Source organism: Microtus pennsylvanicus, chromosome 1, assembly GCF_037038515.1.
Source record: "Microtus pennsylvanicus isolate mMicPen1 chromosome 1, mMicPen1.hap1, whole genome shotgun sequence".
NCBI classification, from domain to species: domain Eukaryota; kingdom Metazoa; phylum Chordata; class Mammalia; order Rodentia; family Cricetidae; genus Microtus; species Microtus pennsylvanicus.
The window spans coordinates 63,764,686-63,783,221 of NC_134579.1; the positions used below are offsets into that span (position 1 = coordinate 63,764,686).

An 18,536-nucleotide genomic window follows, 5' to 3' on the forward strand; every position below is an offset into this window, starting at 1 on the left:
TCACTCTCCAAACGTGACCCAAAAGCAGGGGAGGGAACGTGAGCATCTCTCATGGCCTAGTCCCAGAAGTCATATTGTGTTTCTGTCATTACTGTTTGGAAGAAGCAAGTGACGGCTCCCACTCGAGGAGAGAAGAATTAGGGTCTGCTTTTTGATCACCGTAGAATTTGTGGATGTTCCAGGTGAAATGGTGTGCCCCTTTAGTCATAGCTACTTGGGTGACCCAGAAGGGCAGAGTGTCACAATCCAATTGGAAGCCATCCTGGAAAGGAAAAAAAATGTGCCCCGTGTGGTGGCACACACCTCCATTCCCAGCACTTGGGAGGCAGAGACTGGCAGTTTCTGAGTTGGAGGCCAGCCTGGAATATACGGTCAGTTCCAGGACAGCCTGAGCTACATAGTGAGACCCTAAAAATAAATGAATAAACAAACAAACAAGCAAATAAATATATAAAAAAATTGTGGACTTATTTTAAGTGTACCACAGTGGGCCATTGTATCACTTTTCAGTTTTGACCATTACAGATACAACTGCTTGTTACATATCTATCTACCTAAATACATACATGTGTATAGATCTGTAAATACACATTTATTGTGTGAATGTAAATGTCTAGGTGTAGTTGGATGAATAGAAGGAGAAGGAACATGACTGCTCCTAGGTGTGGCAAGAGGGAGGGGCATCTGGGAGAGTCCAGAGAGGACCTGACCCTGAGCCTGTGAGGGGATGGGGGAGAGGACAGCTAGGTGCAGGCAGCCAGGAGGCCCAACAGGTAACCAAAGTGGTTGATTATATAGGGAAGGGTAGTCTAGCTCCTGGACTGGGGAAGCATAGGACAAGAGGCGGGATGCCAGCCAGGAATGCCCTGTAACAGGTCCCGGCTGAGGGATGCAGGGAAAACCTGACTGCCAGCATCTGCTCCGGTGATAATAGGCATCTCAGCCATTCGTCCCAGGTTTGAAACTTAACAGTAGTGTGGCTCATTTCAAGGGTGGCATTATGTGAAATTTTACCACTTGCATTGTAAATTGTGTACTAAGAGAAAAAAGTACAGAAAAATAATTTCTTATATGAATGTTCATTTTTAATCTGAAAATTTCCTTTACACATTACATTCTTTAAAGTTTTAAGTATTAAAGAAAGCAAAACCTTCCAAATGTGGAGACAGTTTTCCCCGGTCGGTGGCACCTGTCTCCCTGAGCAGCGCGTGAGCTGCAGTTGGGTCACACAAGTGTGTTTATTCCTAGAGTTGCTGGGGGTCACTGCTTGACCTTTTGGCTAAGATCAGGTATCGATGCGATGGTTTTAGGTTGCTTTCCCTGAATTTCTTTTATGCTGAAATGTCATCTTTTGCACTTTAAAGAAACCTCACTGAGTGAGTGGTAAGAGTGTGCGCTGTGTCTGTGTGCTTGTCACATGCTCTGTCGTTTTTAAACTTACACGTCTGGAAATTGGTCTCTTGTGGCACTTGGCCCTGGAGGCTTTGGCAGTACGTATGTGTGTGTCTTGACACTGCAGTCAGGACAACTCAGCAACTCTCACCCCCCCTTCCCTTGCACTCTCATGTTGCCCTTCCTCAGGTCCTGTTAACACACATTCTCCTCCCTTCTCTACTGGGGATCGCTGATTGTTTTCTACTCCTATAGCCTTGCTGTCCCCTAAATGCCGTATAAATCACAGCTGGTGAGGTGTTGTGACTGGGATTTATTTACCCAGCCAAGTGCGCCGAGACTTATCTGTTTGTGTGCCTTAGAAGTCGTTCCCTTGTATCCCTGTTTTAATATCTTTCCATTTCATGGTGAAGGGCATGTAAGTTGTCTCTGTTTTCGGCAGTTGTGGATACAGCTGTGGTGGAAGTTTACCTCCAGCTGTTTCTGTGAGCCTACGTTTTTCTTTTGGATTTAAGGAGTGGGATTGTGAGGCGGCATCCAAGCCCAGCTTGGCCTTACGTAATATGGGGTTTTAAATCACAAGTTTTATTTCTTAAGTCTGCTAGCTGTTGATTCCTCTTTTGTGAGCTTTGGTAGGTTTTGTGTTTCAGAAAAAAGAAGTGCCCCTTTTCTATTGAGTTTCTCGGCTTATAATTGGGTCCCAACCACACACATTTTCCTTTTAATGTCTACCTGTGCTGAGGTCATACCCTGCCTCCTAAATATCCAAAACTTGGCCTTTCATTTCCCTTCTCTTTGCTTTGGCTAAGAGATGTGTTTATATAAGTATTCACCCTTCAGACCAGAGTAGAAAAAGAGATTTATTGAGCCTACTGCGAGAGCATAGTGTACATGACATCACAATGGAAGCTGCCTCTGTGGAAGAGACAGTGGGCCGTTGAAAGCCGTCTTCAGAGTGGCCAGCGTACAGTGTCCTTCATGCGGTCCCTTTCCCTTACAGGAGGGCAGCCCTCGCTGGCTGGCGTTTGATTCCCAGCAGAGCCTGGGTTTGCAGGCCAGCAGCTACTAGTCAGGTAATTTTAATTGACTGTATCCGGTCCCACTGGTAGCTACCTGCAGTGATGCATGCTTTCTCTTTAGGGACGTATTCTTGAGCAGCCTTGTGAAAATGCCCCAGTGGGGGCCCATTCCTCTCTGTTTTCCTGTCATGGCCTTCCGTTTACTAGTTTTATAATCTCAACCATGGATTGCTTTTTCTTTATCATTTTCTATTTAACTCCATTTTGATTTCTGTTGTTTCTTTTGCTTACATTGGACTTACTAGGATACAGGTGAAAAAGTAATTTTTGTGAAAGCAAACTGGGCAGACGTGGTACACTGTAGTGTAGAATGACTCACGAGATTTTTTTTGCTTTTGCTGTTTTGTCTGTTGGGTTTTTTGTTTTGTTTTGTTTTTCCACCTATTCATCTCACTCAGTTTCAAGCTCCAAATTTGAAGTTGTTCTGAAAATTACGAAAGTATTTGGAATTTCTGTAGTGGGACCCATCAGTGTTGGTTCCGGGCATCCAATGCCTGGACAAGAGACTGCTCTGAGGGCTGAGATTTTGTCTTTCTATCACAGCTGCCCTTTGACCCACAAGACTGTGTAATGCTCACTGGGATTCAGCTCATCCGTTGTCTGTGTTCCCCAGTGGAAACACTTGCTGGGGTGTCACACAGGGCCGAGCCTGTTTCCAGCTGGGTGGAGAAAGGGAAGTTTGTGTTGCTGTTGGGTTGTCTTCCAAATTTGAAGTAGAATTAAGGAATTTTTTTTTCACTAAATTTCTTTTCTGTAGTGAAGAGAAGCAAGTTATGTTTGAGACTGGGAGAATTTGGCTTAAAATTGGATTCAATTTCTTTCATCTTCATCTTTCATAGTCGTCCATAAGATATAAAATGTGGTACTGGAGAGATGGCTCAGTGGTTAAGAGCACTGACTGACTGCTCTTCCAGAGGTTCTGAGTTCAATTCCCAGCACCCACATGGGCGCTCACAACCACCCAGTTGTGAGATCTGGTGCCATCTTCTGGCCTTCAGGCATGCATACAGGCAGAACACTGTACACATAATATAAATAAGTAAATCTTTACAAAGAAAAAGAAACAAGGTGTTATTAGAATTGGTGGGTGCTGCGGTATTTATGTTTCTCTTTCCTTTCTAACATTTAATGCTATATTTTATCTTCTAGATCCTGTTTGATCAAACTCAGAGATCAATTAAGGCACAGCTTCAGAACTTCGTTAAAGAGTAAGTCAGCTGCGGACCAAGGGCAGAAAACAATCAATCAGTGGTTGCTGGGGTGGGGGGAATGTGGTGGCCTGGGGCTATGACTAAAGATACCAGAAGAGAAAGAAATTATAAGGTCTCAGATTTCTGAAAATATTTGCATGTTTGCTTTGTGAAATGTGATTAATTTATTTTGAGTTTGTGAGGGAATCAGATTCACTTTGAACATATGTTTAAGTAACATTTCGTTCTGGTTAGAATCCAGAAAGTTTTCTAAATGTATGTAAAAAAATGTAATTTAAAGCCCCCCCCCCCCAGGGTGGTTGAAATACTTTTACTGTATTCACAGCTAGGTTGTCTTGTCTCGATGTGGTATTTTCTTTGAAGAGAAGATAGAAGATGAGAAAGAGCCACAGAAGTGACATGTTGTTATATGTGACCCTTTGGAAGAGATTCACCATGTTTACATATGAAATAAAATCAAAGTAAAAGTAAAAATAAAGTCCAGATTTGACAAGTTAAGAAAAACTTTTTTCCACATTCATAATTTAGTTTTTCTCCTATGGTTTCCAGCAGAAAGTTTATAAATGCCAGTTAATTCTAGTACAGTGTTAAAGATAAGTAAGGAGCTGGGCGGTGGTGGCACACACTTTTAATCCCAGCACTTGGGAGGCAAAGGCAGGCAGATCTCTGAGTTCGAGGCCAGTCTGGTTTACAGAGTGAGTTCCAGGACAACCAGAGCTACAGAGAAACCCTGTATTAAAAAAAAAAAAAAGACAAGGAACATTATAATATAGGAATAGTGTCAAATATTATCTACGGCTGTTTTGAGTAGTTTTGGGCTTGGGTTTTTCACACAGTGCTTAGGGCTTAGCCCAGTAGATTAGAATTAGTCTACAAAGATGTCTCATAGCTCTGGGCTCTATTTTCTTTTCTCTTTCTTCTCTCTCTCTCTCTCTCTCTCTCTCTCTCTCTCTCTCTCTCTCTCTCTTCTCCTTCCCTCCCTCCCCCTTTCTCTCTCTCTCTTGAGATTTATTTGTCTAATGTACATTGGTGTTTTGCTTGTATGTCTGGGTGAGGATGTTGTATCCCCTCGAACTGGAGTTACGGACAGGTGTGAGTCACCATGCGGGTGCTGGGAATTGAACCCGGGTCCTCTGGAAGAGCAGCCAGTGCTCTAAACGACTGAGCCATCTCTCCAGCCCCTCACAGCTTTTTTTTTTTTTTCAAATTACTTCAGAATGCTTTAATACTCAGAAAGTCTTAGTTACACACAGAAACTTGTGGAATGTTTTAAACCCATCATATAGTCTTTCTTAGACGTATTTTATGATAATTACAACCCATTCGTCTTCAGCGTAGTTTGTCAGCGGTGCTCTAGCAGTGGCTGCAGAGAGGTCACTAAGGGTCAGGGGCTTCACCTTTCCAGACTTTTAAATTTTATTCTTTATGTTTTTTTTAACCAAATAATTTCCTCTTAACAAGAAATTGTTTCTTCTGCTTCCATTTTTTTGGTATTTTGAAACAGAACCTTGCTCTGTAGCCCAGGATGGCCTGGCCACCAGCAGCCTCTTTCCATAGCCCCCAAAGTTGTGGTTGCAGGTGTGTTGTGTGATGTTTTACTCTTTTGGTGTTTTGGGGAGCCCAGCTTCTAAATAAATCACACACACAGGCTTATTAGTTGTAGAATGCCCAGCCTTAGCTTGGCTTGTTTCTTGCCAGCTTTTCTTTCTTTCTTTTTTTTTTTTTAAATTTTCGAGACAGGGTTTCTCCGTAGCTTTTTGGTTCCTGTCCTGGAACTAGCTCTTGTAGACCAGGCTGGCCTCGAACTCACAGAGATCCGCCTGCCTCTGCCTCCCGAGTGCTGGGATTAAAGGCGTGCGCCACCACCGCCCGGCTTTGCCAGCTTTTCTTAAATTAACCTGTCTACCTTTTGCTTCTGGGCTTTTACCTTTTTTATTTCTGTTTATCTTACTTTTACTCCTGCTCTGTGGCTGGCTCGATGGCTGGCCTCCTATGTCCTCCTCTCTTTGATCTCTTGCTGCTCCTCCTTTTCCTGTTTTCTCTTTCTGTTTATACTCTGTGCCTGCTAGTCCCGCCTATTCTTTCTCCTGCCTCACTATTGGCCATTCAGCTCTTTATTAGACCAGCAGGTGTTTTAGACAGTCAATCACAGCTTCACAGAGTTAAACAAATGTATCATAAACAAAAGTAACAAACCTTAAAATAATATTCCCCAACAGTGTGTGCCCTTGAGGTGGGCTTATGAGTACTGTTTCTTAAAATCAATAGTAGGTCTTAAATACTTCCCAGGTTCTTAGGATTTATCTGGAAGGTAAATAAATTTTAAGTTTTGGGGAAGGCCATTCATATCTGCATTCCCATACACATTCTCAATAGTAAGCCCTACACTACTGTTTAGAAAACAGTATCATGGTTAAACCAAGTACATGCTTTGAAACTATCTTTAGAAAAATATAATTTTTTCTGTTCTGTTGCAATTTTTTATCATTATTTCCATTTGAATCATATAGATGAAAATAATGAAACATTAGCTCACTTTATGAAGATCTATATACACAGAATGATGATACTCATAGTCCAAAATCTAGGGATCTAAAATAGTCCAAATCTGAAACAGTTTGAGCTCTCAGCTCTGAGCATTGGATTAAGCTACAGACTGGAAGTCTGTATACAGGTCCCTGTGTCACAGGAATCCCAGACCTGAACTTCATTGGTTCAGGCATCTCGGGATGGTGGCGCCCAGGAGCTGGGGAAGGATGTGAACTTCAGGTGGATTAGCCATGACTGCCCATGTCTGATGACACACGCGAGTGAAGGGACAATAGTGTAGAATTCTGAGGTTGTCTTGCCAGAATTTTGAAGAAATTTTTTTTTTTTAGAGATCTTAGAAAATTCAAAGATGCCAAGAAACAATTCGAAAAAGTCAGCGAAGAAAAGGAAAATGCACTAGTGAAAAACGCCCAAGTTCAGAGAAACAAGCAGCACGAAGTGGAAGAGGCCACAAACATCCTCACCGCCACGAGGAAGTGCTTCCGGCACATAGCCCTCGACTATGTCCTTCAGGTACGGTCTCGCCTGCCTCCTGTCTCCCAGCAATGGTTACCTAGCAGGCTCCTTTGAGTGATTGTCCTAGGAAGAATACAGAATGCTTTTTCTTAGAATTTAAAATTAAAACGCCATTTTTGTAATTTAATGCTTTTTTGAGGTATCTTAGACTGGCCTCAATCTCACTGTGTAGCCCAGGCTGGCCCCATACTCAATGTGTAACCCATCCTGGCCTCAACTCGATACTTTTCTGCCTCAGTCTTCGGAGGACTGGCCTATAGGTCTACATTGTTACCTCCAGTGGGAAATATGACTTCCGCCTGGTTATGTGTGTCTTTGTGTGCACACAGGTATGTGAATATAGATGCCTTTGGTGCTGATTCCTTTCTCCTTTTTCCTTAGCTGTAATATCCTCTACACATTTTATCCTGGGGCAGTTCTAGTTCAGCTTACTTGATATTTGACTCTCAGGCTTAAATAGTGTTAGCCTTTACTGGCAACATTAAAATATGTGTCTTTTTCAATTTTTCAAAACTTTTATTAGTGCTTCTTAACATAATCCCCAAACAGCACCTTCTCAGGGAATGCACCGTGAGAACTGCTTTTCTGGGTGAAGTGCCTGCTTCCCCTTGTCTCCGAGCAGCATACGTGTGATCCGTATGTACTTCAGTAGCTGCAGAAGTTGTCTGGGATTCATTGGCTGCTTTTGAAGAGGAAACCCCAGGCCCATGGAGGATTTGACTCCCTGTGGAGGTGGAAGACAGTAGCAGGGCTGTATGCTTCCACCCGGCACACGGGGAGAGACAGGAGATGTGTATTTCTTTATCTTTTGGTATGCATGTTTGTGAGCGTACGTCTTTGCTTACGCGTGTGTGTGCACTTCAGATGTCACCCTCCAGAATACTGTCTATCTTCGTTCAGGCAGATCTCTCACTGGCCTGCAGCTCACCAATTGGGCTATCCTGGCCGTCTGGTGAGCTGGTGAGCGCCTGGGATCCTTTTCATCTGTTCATCATTGGGATTACAAATACTCTTTACCATGCCTGGCTTTGTTGTTGTTGTTTGCTTGTTTTTTGAGACAGGGTTTCTCTGTGTACTCCTGGCTGTCCTGGAACTTGCTCTGTAGCCCAGGCTGGCCTTGAACTCTCAGAGACCCCTCTGCCTCTGCCTCCCTAGTGCTGGGATTAAAGGCATGCACCACCACTGCTTGGCATTTTTTATGTGGAGTCTAGGGATCGATTGCTGATTGTTGTGTTCAAGAACATCACTTTACTAACTGAACATCTCTCTGGTTGCTATATTTTTTTCTATTTCTAGATTATTGTAGTTTTGTGTGTATATATGTGTATGTATGTGTGCACACACAAACTTGGGTGTCATGGAAATGTCTATATAAAATTATACACACAAATATATAATTACATGTATGTGTATATGTATGTATACATATACATTATATATGTATATATAATATTTTTTTCTTGTTCACAGTTCTCTCAATGGCCTGGAGCTAGGCTAGGTTGAGTCCCAGGATTCTGCCTTTTCCCTTCCCCAGAGTGGGATTTTTAGGAATGTGCTCATGCACCCAGCTTTTTTCCATGGTTCTGGGGACTGAACTCAGGTCCTCATGCTCGTGTGGCCAGCATTTATAGACTGGGTAGTCCTGTAGTCCTATAGTATTCCTGGCCTTCTGTCCCAGTGGTTGGAAAATAGTATATTATTTTTGTTTTTTAAAGAGTGAATGATATAATGTTATGAATTTTGTGTATGATAGGCTGTCTAAGTTGCAATTTCTGTTGCTATGAAGAGACCCTATGACCATAGCAACTTTTTTAAAAAACGATTTATTTATCCTGTGTACAGTGTTCTGCCTGCACGTATGCCTGCAGGCCAGAAGAGGGCACCAGATCTCATTACAGATGGTTGTGAGACACCATGTGGTTGCTGAGAGTTGAACTCAGGACCTCTGGAAGAGCTGGGTCTTAACCTCCGAGCCATCTCTCCAATCTGAGCATGGCAACTCTTGTAAAGGAAAGCACTTAATTGTGGTGGCTCGTTTACAGTTCAGAGGTTTCGTCCGTTATCATCATGGCGGGAAGGAAGGTAGCATGCAGCCAGACATGGTGCTGGAGAAGGAGATGAGAGTTCTTACATCTTGATTCAAGATGTAAGGCACCAGGAAGTAATCTGTCTCACTGGGTGTGGCTTGAGCATGTATGAGACCTCAATGCCCGCCTCCACAATGACACATTTCCTCCAACAAGGCCACACCTCCTCATAGTGTCACTCACTTTGGGAGCCATTTTCCTTTAAAGTACCGCTTGGGCTTTAGCTAAAATATCCATTATTTTCCAACTGAAGCATAATAGTTGGGCATTTCCTTTGAGTTCATGCAACAATACTAAGTTAGCCTCCATGCTCACTCACTCCCTTCTAACTATAATTTTTCTCAAGAGAATTCTTGGATCATTTTTTTTTTGTGACCAAGGTAGCTGTTTTAGAGAATAATAGTAATGGATACTCCAAAGTGTAAGGTACTTTAGATGCTCTAAGATTTGAATTTTCCTTGAGTTTGAATTTTTTTTCCAAATAAAGAGGACAAAACAGAAGCCTGAGTTGGAACAGCCCCCCCCTCCCCAGCCTACACTGGGCATCTGGGGGAACCTGAACAGTGCCCCCCCCCTCAACCTGTGCTCATCATCCGGGATCAGTGTATTTCTCAGAGTTGAACAGGCTGTGAAGCAGACAGGCAGAAGAAACCAGCGAGAAGGAAGAAAGTCAGGCTTAGAGTTTTCTTGGTCTGTTTTTGTTTTTAAGACAGTGTTTTACAATTCCCTTATTAAAGACATTTGGAAGGCATTCTGTGCTCTTCTTGGCAGCATTAACAAAGAGTGAGGGCCTCTTTTGGATAACGTTATATTTAAATAAAACTGTTTTTTTTTTTTGTTTAAAAAAGACAGCAAAAATATTTGTTAGAAATTTCTAGAACTACAAAAGATCCAGTTAAAGCCTCCTTCCACCTCGAACTCACTATGTAGCCAAGGATAATTTTGAACTCACAATCCTCCTGCCTCTATTCTCAGGGATTATTGACATGCACCATGACTCCTGTCTTGGGCAATCCTGGGGTTTTAATCCAGGCCTTTGTGCATGTAGGCGAGCAGTCTGCCAACTGAGCTTAACCCTACCCCCGAAAACTCATAATTATGCTGGCATTTCAGTAAGTCGATCATAATTAAGATACTTAAATCCATTACTTTAACATATATTTATGGAGTGCTTACTATGTTCTACTTAGGGACTAGAACTGAGAAAAAGGCCCCAATCTCATGGTGATTTAGCTGGGGAAAAGACATCGTCAGAAAACAGCAAGTAAGCACTGGGGAGGCAGAGGCAGGCCTAGTCTCCATAGTGAGCTGGAACTCACTGTGATAGTCAGAGCTACATGGTAAAACTCTGTCTTAAGAACAAAAACAAAGACAAAACAAAGAAAAGTAGTTATAAATTGAAAGACCCTCAGAGAGGACCTTCCCTCAGGAGGAGATCCCTGAACCCAAGGAACAGTCTGAGACCACTGGCTGCAATGGCAAGAGGTTTTTTTTATTGAGCGGTGCACAGGTACCTGCGGGCACCAGAGTCTATTTGGAAGACTTGGGCGCCCTCAGGCTGGGCAGGGGGTCTTTTATATGGAAACGGGTGGCAGAAGCAGGCATACAGAAGCAGATGCATGGTTATAGGGATCCCATTGATCAGTTCAAATGAGGCGATGGGTTCACTTGGGGACAAGTTCCTCGGGGACATGAAGATCTGATAATAGCTGACTTGGCTCTATCTAGGGCACATGTAGTTTTTCTCAGAACTTTTCGTTCCCCTCCTAGGCCTGATGTCTGACCACAGATATCCTGTTTGGCAGCCTAGGAGTACCGACTTTACCTTGAACTTATACTTGTTTGTGTGAAAGCCTTGCAAAATGGCGTTACAGCAGCTAAGCTGGGGTCTTTCAAAATGTTATCGCTAAGTAGAACGGATATAGCGGCTAGCGAGTCAGGGGCCCAGTTAGACCTGTGTGAGAGGATGGTGTGTAGCTGAAGCCCGGGTTAGCAAGAGACAACTCTAGGTCATGAGGGCAGAGCATCCTGACATGGAGGCAGAACAGCCAAACCAAGGCATCTGTGGGACAGTGATGGTCTGGCAGGAGCCCAGAGAAGGCAGAGGAATAGACCACGGGGCTGGAGCCGGTGGCAGGGGCCTCGGCACAGTGGCTTTTGGGGACATGCTAGGAGGTTGCAGGATTTAGCACTGAAGGTAATGTGACTTCGTTTATATTGGAAAATCACTGTGGAACTGTGTGGAGAAGAGATTACATGGAACGAAGAAGGGAAACATTGGCAGTTCAGAAAAGATAGAAAGAGGAAATGGTGATAATTTGCACTACGGCTGTGGTTGAACCTGGATCTTCAAGTAGATGAGGGTGGAGGAAGATGCCACATGCTCAAGTACTCAAATGTCCATGACAACGCTGCTGTAATTTGAAGAACCAGTGTTTTCACCGAGCATGAATGTGGTTGGGTATCCATTGGTATGCTTGTCATAAGTCTTTTAGCCAAAAGAGGTTTAACAATGAAAAACCCAAGCTTTGATTTTTCTTTTGTTTTGGGATCGTTAGGACAGGCATGCTTAGAATCTTGTATTCTGAGTTAGTATTTAATTCATGGATGCTTAACCAAGTTTATCTTTCCTCAGATTAATGTGCTTCAATCAAAGAGGAGATCAGAAATCCTGAAATCAGTAAGATCTTAATGAAACACTGCTAACTGGGACTTGTCTGTGTGTGTAGCCTCTGTAGTCTGACGCTCTGTCGGGGAGCTCTTGGCTCCCTTTGCTCCCCGTTTCTAGTTCCTGTGTCATCTGCTTATGTGTCTGTGTTGCTAACATAGCCTGCTCCACGCAGGCAGGCCCACCGCTGGTGCTCCGCTCTGTTGTCTGATGGAACGTTGGTGTGGTCTAGATGCCGGAAGTGGTGTCTGACCATGGCGAGACCATTTCAGGAACCAAATATGATCATCACCTTGGATTTTCTTTTTTTTTTTTTTAATATTTTTTATGGTTTATTTAACTTTTATTTAATGTGCATTGGTGTGAAGGTGTCAGATCCCCTGCAACTGGATCTTCAGACAGTTGTGAGCTGCCATGTGGGTGCTGGGAATTGAACCCGGGTCCTCTGGAAGAGCAGTCAGTGCTCTTAACCACTGAGCCATTTCTCCAGCCCCCTGGATTTTCTTTTACTTGTATTTCCTTTTATGTTTTGGATTTTTTGTTTGTTTTATGAGACAGAGTTTCTTTGTGTAGCCATGACTGTTCTGGAACTCGCTCTGTAGACCAAGCTGGCCTCAAACTCAGAGATCCGCCTGCCTCTGCCTTCTTTGTGCTGGGATTAAAGGTGTGTGCCACCAATGGCTGGCTGTATTTGCTTTTAGAAAGTTTGTTTTTAAAAAATATTTTTTAGGTGTCTTTATTTTGTATGTACGTGTGTTTCATAAATATGTATATGTACTACATGCATGCCTGGTGCCTACAAGGCCAGAAGAGGGCATCAGATCCATTGGAACTGGAGTTACAGACAGTTGTGAACTGCCATATGGGTGCTGGGAACTGAACCCCAGTTCTCTGCCAGAGCAGCCAGTGATCTTAACTGCTGAGTCATCTCCTCAGCCCCCGCTCCCCTTGGAGGGTCAAAGGACAACTCGTGGAAATAAGTTCTCTTTTTCTCCCATGGGGATCCAGGGACTTGAACTCTGGGTGTTAGGACCAATGCTATCTTCACTGGCTGTCTTGCCGTCCCTACTTAAAGTTTTCAGATCTGGAAAAGGCTTTTAAAAAATAATACCAAATTTCAAGGCTTGTAAGCTGTTTTCACTGATAGTGTGTGAGAGCAGCCATTTCTCTACTGATTTTTACTGGCAGTGGCATTATAGCCTTGTCTTGTCACCTTCCCCAGTGGTATGATAGACAGAAAATAAGATTTCCATATGAATTTTGCATTTTCAGAGTTCAGTCATTTTTCTATATGTTTTCCTGGCTACTTACAGGATGTATGTGTATCTTTTCTCTTCTTCTGTTGAAGTCTTCATGTTTTGTTCTGATCTGTGGCACCTTGTATGGATTCAGATCACTGATCTTTTGCTGTGTTTTCCTGATTTATCATTTATTTTTTAATATGCTTAGTATGTATTTTGATATATAGGTATATTACATTTTTAAAAATTCTTTTAACTTTTATCAGTTCTTTATGGATCTGACATCATGCATTCAGATCGGATCCTACCCATCCCCCAGTCCCCCGAATTTGCCCTCCGCCGCTGCACCCTCTTCCCCCAAACAAAACAGAATTTAAAAGAAAAACCAAAAAGCCAAAACAAACCAACAAAACAAAGAAAAATCTCATTGTGGAAGTTGTAGTGTGCCCTTGTGTATTTTACATTTTTATATAATCTTATTAATTCTTTATAACTCAGTGGTATGAAAAATATTCTCACACAGTTATATAATTATTACCATTATCTAACACTATAGTAATTTTTATATGTGAGTTTTATCATTAATCTTTGAATTTTACTTAGCTTCTTTATATTTTGAAAACAATTTTTTTTCTGTAGAGGATTCTTGAGTATCAACACTTTTATGCCCTACATTAGTCTTCAGAATATTAAATAGATGTCTGTTCTTGCTAAAAAATAAAGCAGGACTTTGGAGATCATTTGCATACATTTAATTATATATAATTCCTTCCCATGTAAAAACCGAACTAATGAAAACAGGAGTGTCTTTTCTTCTGGGAATTAATAAAATACAGAAAAAGCTGGGAACCCCCACTCCTTAGTTAATGTCAGTTTTGAGTCTGTGGGATGAATATGAAGAAATCCCCAGGGCCAGTGAGGGGGCTCTGCAGGTGAGGACACCTGCTGCTGACCTGATGTTCTGAGTTCAGTGGCCAGACAGGGAACTGACTTTTGCAAGATCTCCTGGACCGTCACACTCCACAGGCGTGTGTGAACACACACACATACTGCACAAAAATAAATAAATAAGCAGTTTTCTAAAAACAGAAAAGTCTATGTCATCCCCACTTGTATCTAATGTTTTGGAAAAAGGAGTAACTGAGAGTCTGCACACCTCCCTGGGGCTGGTGTCCCTGGTAGGTTAGAGTGTCCCCACACCTCCCTGTGGCTGGTGTCCCTGGTAGGTTAGAGTGTCCCCACACCTCCCTGGGGCTGGTAGCCCTGGTAGGTTAGAGTGTCCCCACACCTCCCTGGGGCTTGTGGCCCTGGTAGGTTAGTGTCCCCACACCTCCTTGGGGCTGGTGGCCCTGGTAGGTTAGAGTGTCCCCACACCTCCCTGGGGCTTGTGGCCCTGGTAGGTTAGAGTGTCCCCACACCTCCCTGGGGCTGGTGGCCCTGGTATGTTAGAGTGTCCCCACACCTCCCTGGGGCTGGTGGCCCTGGTAGGTTAGTGTCCCCACACCTCCCTGGGGCTGGTGGCCCTGGTATGTTAGAGTGTCCCCACACCTCCCTGGGGCTGGTGTTCCTGGTAGTTTAGAGTCCCCACACCTCCCTGGGGCTGGTGGCCCTGGTAGGTTAGAGTGTCCCCACACCTCCCTGGGGCTGGTGGCCCTGGTAGGTTAGAGTGTCCCCACACCTCCCTGGGGCTGGTGGCCCTGGTAGGTTAGAGTGTCCCCACACCTCCCTGGGGCCTGGTGACCTCTATAGGTTAGAGTGTCCCCACACCTTCCTGGGGCTGGTGGCCCTGGTAGGTTAGAGTGTTTGCTACTGTTGACATATCTTCTCTTCTCTGCTTAGGGAGTTTTCTTCGAGGACCATATAGACATCTCAGATGTACTTAAGGATTACTGTTGAGTGAGGCTATTGAGAATGTTATTTAAATCACCCATGTATCTTTTATTTGGCTATAAACAACTACAGTTGTTAAGATGCCAAACCACTGCGTTTTTCTCTTAGAAAAATTGTATTCTCTTTGTACTTACAAATACTTATGAAGTTCTTAAGAAAAAACCCAACAACTCCAGTTTAAGTAGATTTGACACTTTGAGTCCTTGTGGAGTGATCTTAAATGTGGGGAGGACTCTAGCTTCGCTTCCAGCACGCCTCTGAGCTGATACCCCTCTCTCCCTCTTAGATGCTGTCCTTCATGTATGCACATCTGGCCTTCTTCCACCAAGGCTATGACCTGTTCAGTGAGCTCGGGCCCTACATGAAAGATCTTGGAGTGCAGGTAACCTCTTGACTGGACTTTTTGATTCTGGGCTGCTTGTTGGTGTGTGTGTCTCTAAAGATATTTAGCATATGGGAATCTGGCTTCTCACTTACTTATAAGGAGTTTGGCACTGGAGCACATTCACATGTGGGTTGAAGGTTGAGTCAGAAGTGAACTTTAAAGGTGACAATGCCTGTGTTGAATATTGACATGAGGGTTCTGAAGAAGAGGCTTCAAGGAACTCTTCCAGCAGGTGTGGTGCATAGCTGTGGTCCTAGCGCCTGGGAGGGAGGCTGAGGCAAGCTGAGATACACGTCCACTTTTTATACTACAAATAGCGGGATTTAGCCCTTTACTTTTTAAACTAAGTCAGTAATCAAGTTACTACCTTAGTTTGCTTTTATTTAAGACATTGCTTTTTTCATTTTCAAAAATTTATATTGGCTGCTTGAGTAATGAAAGTCTTAGAATCATAAAGCTCCCAAGACCATTTATCATCTCACAAAGATGCATTAAATGTTTGGAGCCTCCCTCCCACGCTTGGTGGTGGCACTGCGGCTCAAATACAAATACAGGGCCCTAATGCATGCTAGACGTGTGCTTTATCACTGACTTGGCCCAAGTTACTTCGGACGGTACTTTGTATTGGGTGATGAACCTTCTTACTCTGATATAATAGTATTAATCTGTAGGTTTTCTTTCCCAGTATACTTTGTGAGGTGAGAGAATAAGGGGAAAAGATAGAATTTAGGGAAATGGGAGAAAGATAAGAAAGGAATGGGAATACCATTCAATGATCAAAGTATGTGTGTGGGAGGGGAAGAGGGAGAGGGAAGGGGAGGGAGGGGAGGAGGGAGGGGAGGAAGAGAGGAGAGGAGGAGGATCGTGTGCAGAGCACAGGCTGTGAATTCCATGCTTTCTGTTCTTCGTCTCCTGCTGTGGCTGCTGTTCATGTCCGTGCTCTGTGTATGTGTCAGGTGAGGTAGGGTTTGTTTGCAGTGCAGCCTGAGGAAACTGGGACTTCTGTAAGAGAATCTTGGTTCTTTTATGTAAAGTCAGAAGCACAGGTTCATGGGTATTTGTGTCACACAGTTAGCCTCATGGTTAAAGGTGACTTATCAATCTTAGCCACCATTCTCACACTCCAGCTAACAGAGGGGAGGGAAGGGAAGAGAAAGGTGCATATTGTCTGCCTAAGGACATTTCCTAGAAATTGTATACACATTCTGTGTACATCCCAGTGACCTGTGCGCAGTCACTCATTGCAAGGAAACCTGGGAAATACAGCTTTGTTGCCAGAAAATGATCTGGCAGAATTAGGTGTGGGGTGGTTCCATTGTAAGGGAAGGGGAGGAAATAAATACTGGGAATAGTTAACCTTTTATACTGCAGAAGAGGGTAGCGTGATGTATAAACATGTAGCTTAGACATCTGGTCCAACATCTGTGTAAGGTCTTGAGGCAGGGGTGCAGCTCTGGGTAGAGTACCACAAACTCTAGAACCAAAGTAAGATCAAATTCTAAGAAATCTAAAATGGGCTAGAGGTGAAAGAGTTTAGCCAGGTCACAAAAGCCAACTGCTCTGTCAGTGACTGTACAGAAACATTAAACACACCACACACACATACATACACACACCCTCTGATCCAGGCCTGTGTTCTAGGCAGTCTTTACATCTCATTGGCTTACCGTAGGCAGCAGTTATAAGGATCATGTGAATTAGGTTGTAGTAGGCTAGTGAGAATGATTGGTTTTATCTATTTATAACTTTCAGTTTTGTGTCCTTCCCCTTCTAAACCAAGTGATTTTGCAGGCCTTGAAAAACGTGTATTAAACGACATGTTCTGTAGTGGTCTGTTTAGATGTGGCCAATTAAGAGAATCTTGTAGTAGTTAAGTAAGGAGATATTAACAGTTGGAACTACAGAATTAATATTCTTTTATCATTTTGTTTAATTCAACTCCACTTGCCCCCAAGCGTGTGGCAAGTGATGGGTCGTGCCTGTTGACGGGAGCTTTCGACCTTTGCCTTTCCTAGTTCAGCTGTCAGCTGCATTGCCTTTTGCTAGTGCTGGAATAATAATAATAAAAATCATGCTTTTGTACATGCGCTTTGTTTATCTTCTCTGCAGCTACAAGCGTCTTCTAAGTGGGTCAACAGGCACTTTAGTTAGGGTCCTTGTCCTTTAAGGATGGAACGCACACTGCTGCAATGCTCAAGACCAGGCCTCCAGCTTGGAAGCCATTCCCCCTACGATAGCTGCTTTCTCAAAAAGGATTTAATGCTAGAAAAATGTGATTGTCTACTCAAGTGTTTAGCCAAAAATGCCCTTTTAGGTTAACGTTAATCGGTTGATTTCTATTTATCTGTAAAATAACTTGGACTATGGTTTACCAAATACCTTTGTTTCTTTGACTTTTAAGTCTATAATTTTCTTCTTTTCCTTAGTTGGATCGACTGGTTGTAGATGCCGCAAAGGAGAAAAGAGAGATGGAGCAAAAACATTCTACTATCCAGCAGAAGGTATGGGGCAACTCAGATCGACTTGTGTTTGCGGGAATGTTAGTGAATGCAGCTACCATTGCTACACAGGTCCCCTCAGTCGCTTGTTTCAGTAAACCGTTCTCTTTGTGAAAAGTAAACGTGCTAGATGTTAGTGCTTGCATTTTGTTATCTTCTCAGAGCAAAACATTTGCAAGCTAGATTCTCGAACCAGTTTATAAATACTGCCTAACTAAAGGTTACACCTTGTTAAAATCTTGGATATTATTCACGGTATCATTTAGGACACTGGCAACCACCTGCCAAAGTGTGCATGCATGTATTTGTGTGGGCACAAGGCAGGGCATGTGTGTTTTCATCTGTACACATATGTGTATTCTGTGTGAGAGAGAATGTGTGCACATTCTCACTCTCCTCTCTCTCTCTCTCTCTCTCTCTCTCTCTCTCTCTCTCTCTCTCTCTCTCTCACTAACTTCCCAGCTGCAGCCACTCTAGGGCAGCTCGGACCTTCTGGACCCTCATTGCTTGTTGATTGCCTAAGCTAAACTATTCTTGACAAATACTTTTAAACATGAGGATTCAATAGAAATTTGTGTTAATTTCTTTATACAAGAGTTGAGTGTATTGTGTCCGTACTTTACAGGTAATAGTCTGCGATGGGTTGGTGCAGCGACCCAAGCATAAAGGCAAATTAGGGATTGGATAGTTCTATAGAGTTATGGTGAAGTTCCTTCTGCATGCTGTAAGAGATCTGTCCTCTTGATAATAAGCAACCAGGCCATCTTTGATTACAGATTACTTAGATTGGATCAGACATAGAAGATGTAAATGGGGAAAAATGTAGCGAAATCAGGAGCAGGTATAAGACAAAAATAATTGTTCATGCTCAAAAATAACATTTAGAGAAGGGAAGACTTTTTTCTTAGGCCATCTTTACATCAGTCACTTTTAGTTACTAGAGGAGGAGGCTAACTGCATATTTCCTTTTGTTTAAAGACGTGATCTGTCTGTCTTCCCAGCCTAGCTTTGACCTCATA

General features: G+C 43.1%; 1 protein-coding gene across 5 annotated transcripts in view; it reads left to right on the plus strand.

Moving 5' to 3' along the window:
* Acap2 (ArfGAP with coiled-coil, ankyrin repeat and PH domains 2) overlaps window positions 1-18,536 on the plus strand; it is a 122,480-nt gene that overhangs the window by 61,671 nt on the left and 42,273 nt on the right. For all 5 annotated transcript variants that reach the window (XR_012910083.1, XM_075967447.1, XM_075967437.1 and 2 more), the window contains exons 5-9: window positions 3,621-3,679; window positions 6,562-6,745; window positions 11,471-11,515; window positions 14,921-15,016; window positions 17,446-17,520. Coding sequence is in view for 4 of the 5 variants with exons in the window: in XM_075967447.1 (XP_075823562.1) it covers window positions 3,621-3,679; window positions 6,562-6,745; window positions 11,471-11,515; window positions 14,921-15,016; window positions 17,446-17,520 (459 nt within the window). In the remaining variant the exon portion in view is untranslated. The remainder of the gene's footprint in view (window positions 1-3,620; window positions 3,680-6,561; window positions 6,746-11,470; window positions 11,516-14,920; window positions 15,017-17,445; window positions 17,521-18,536) is intronic.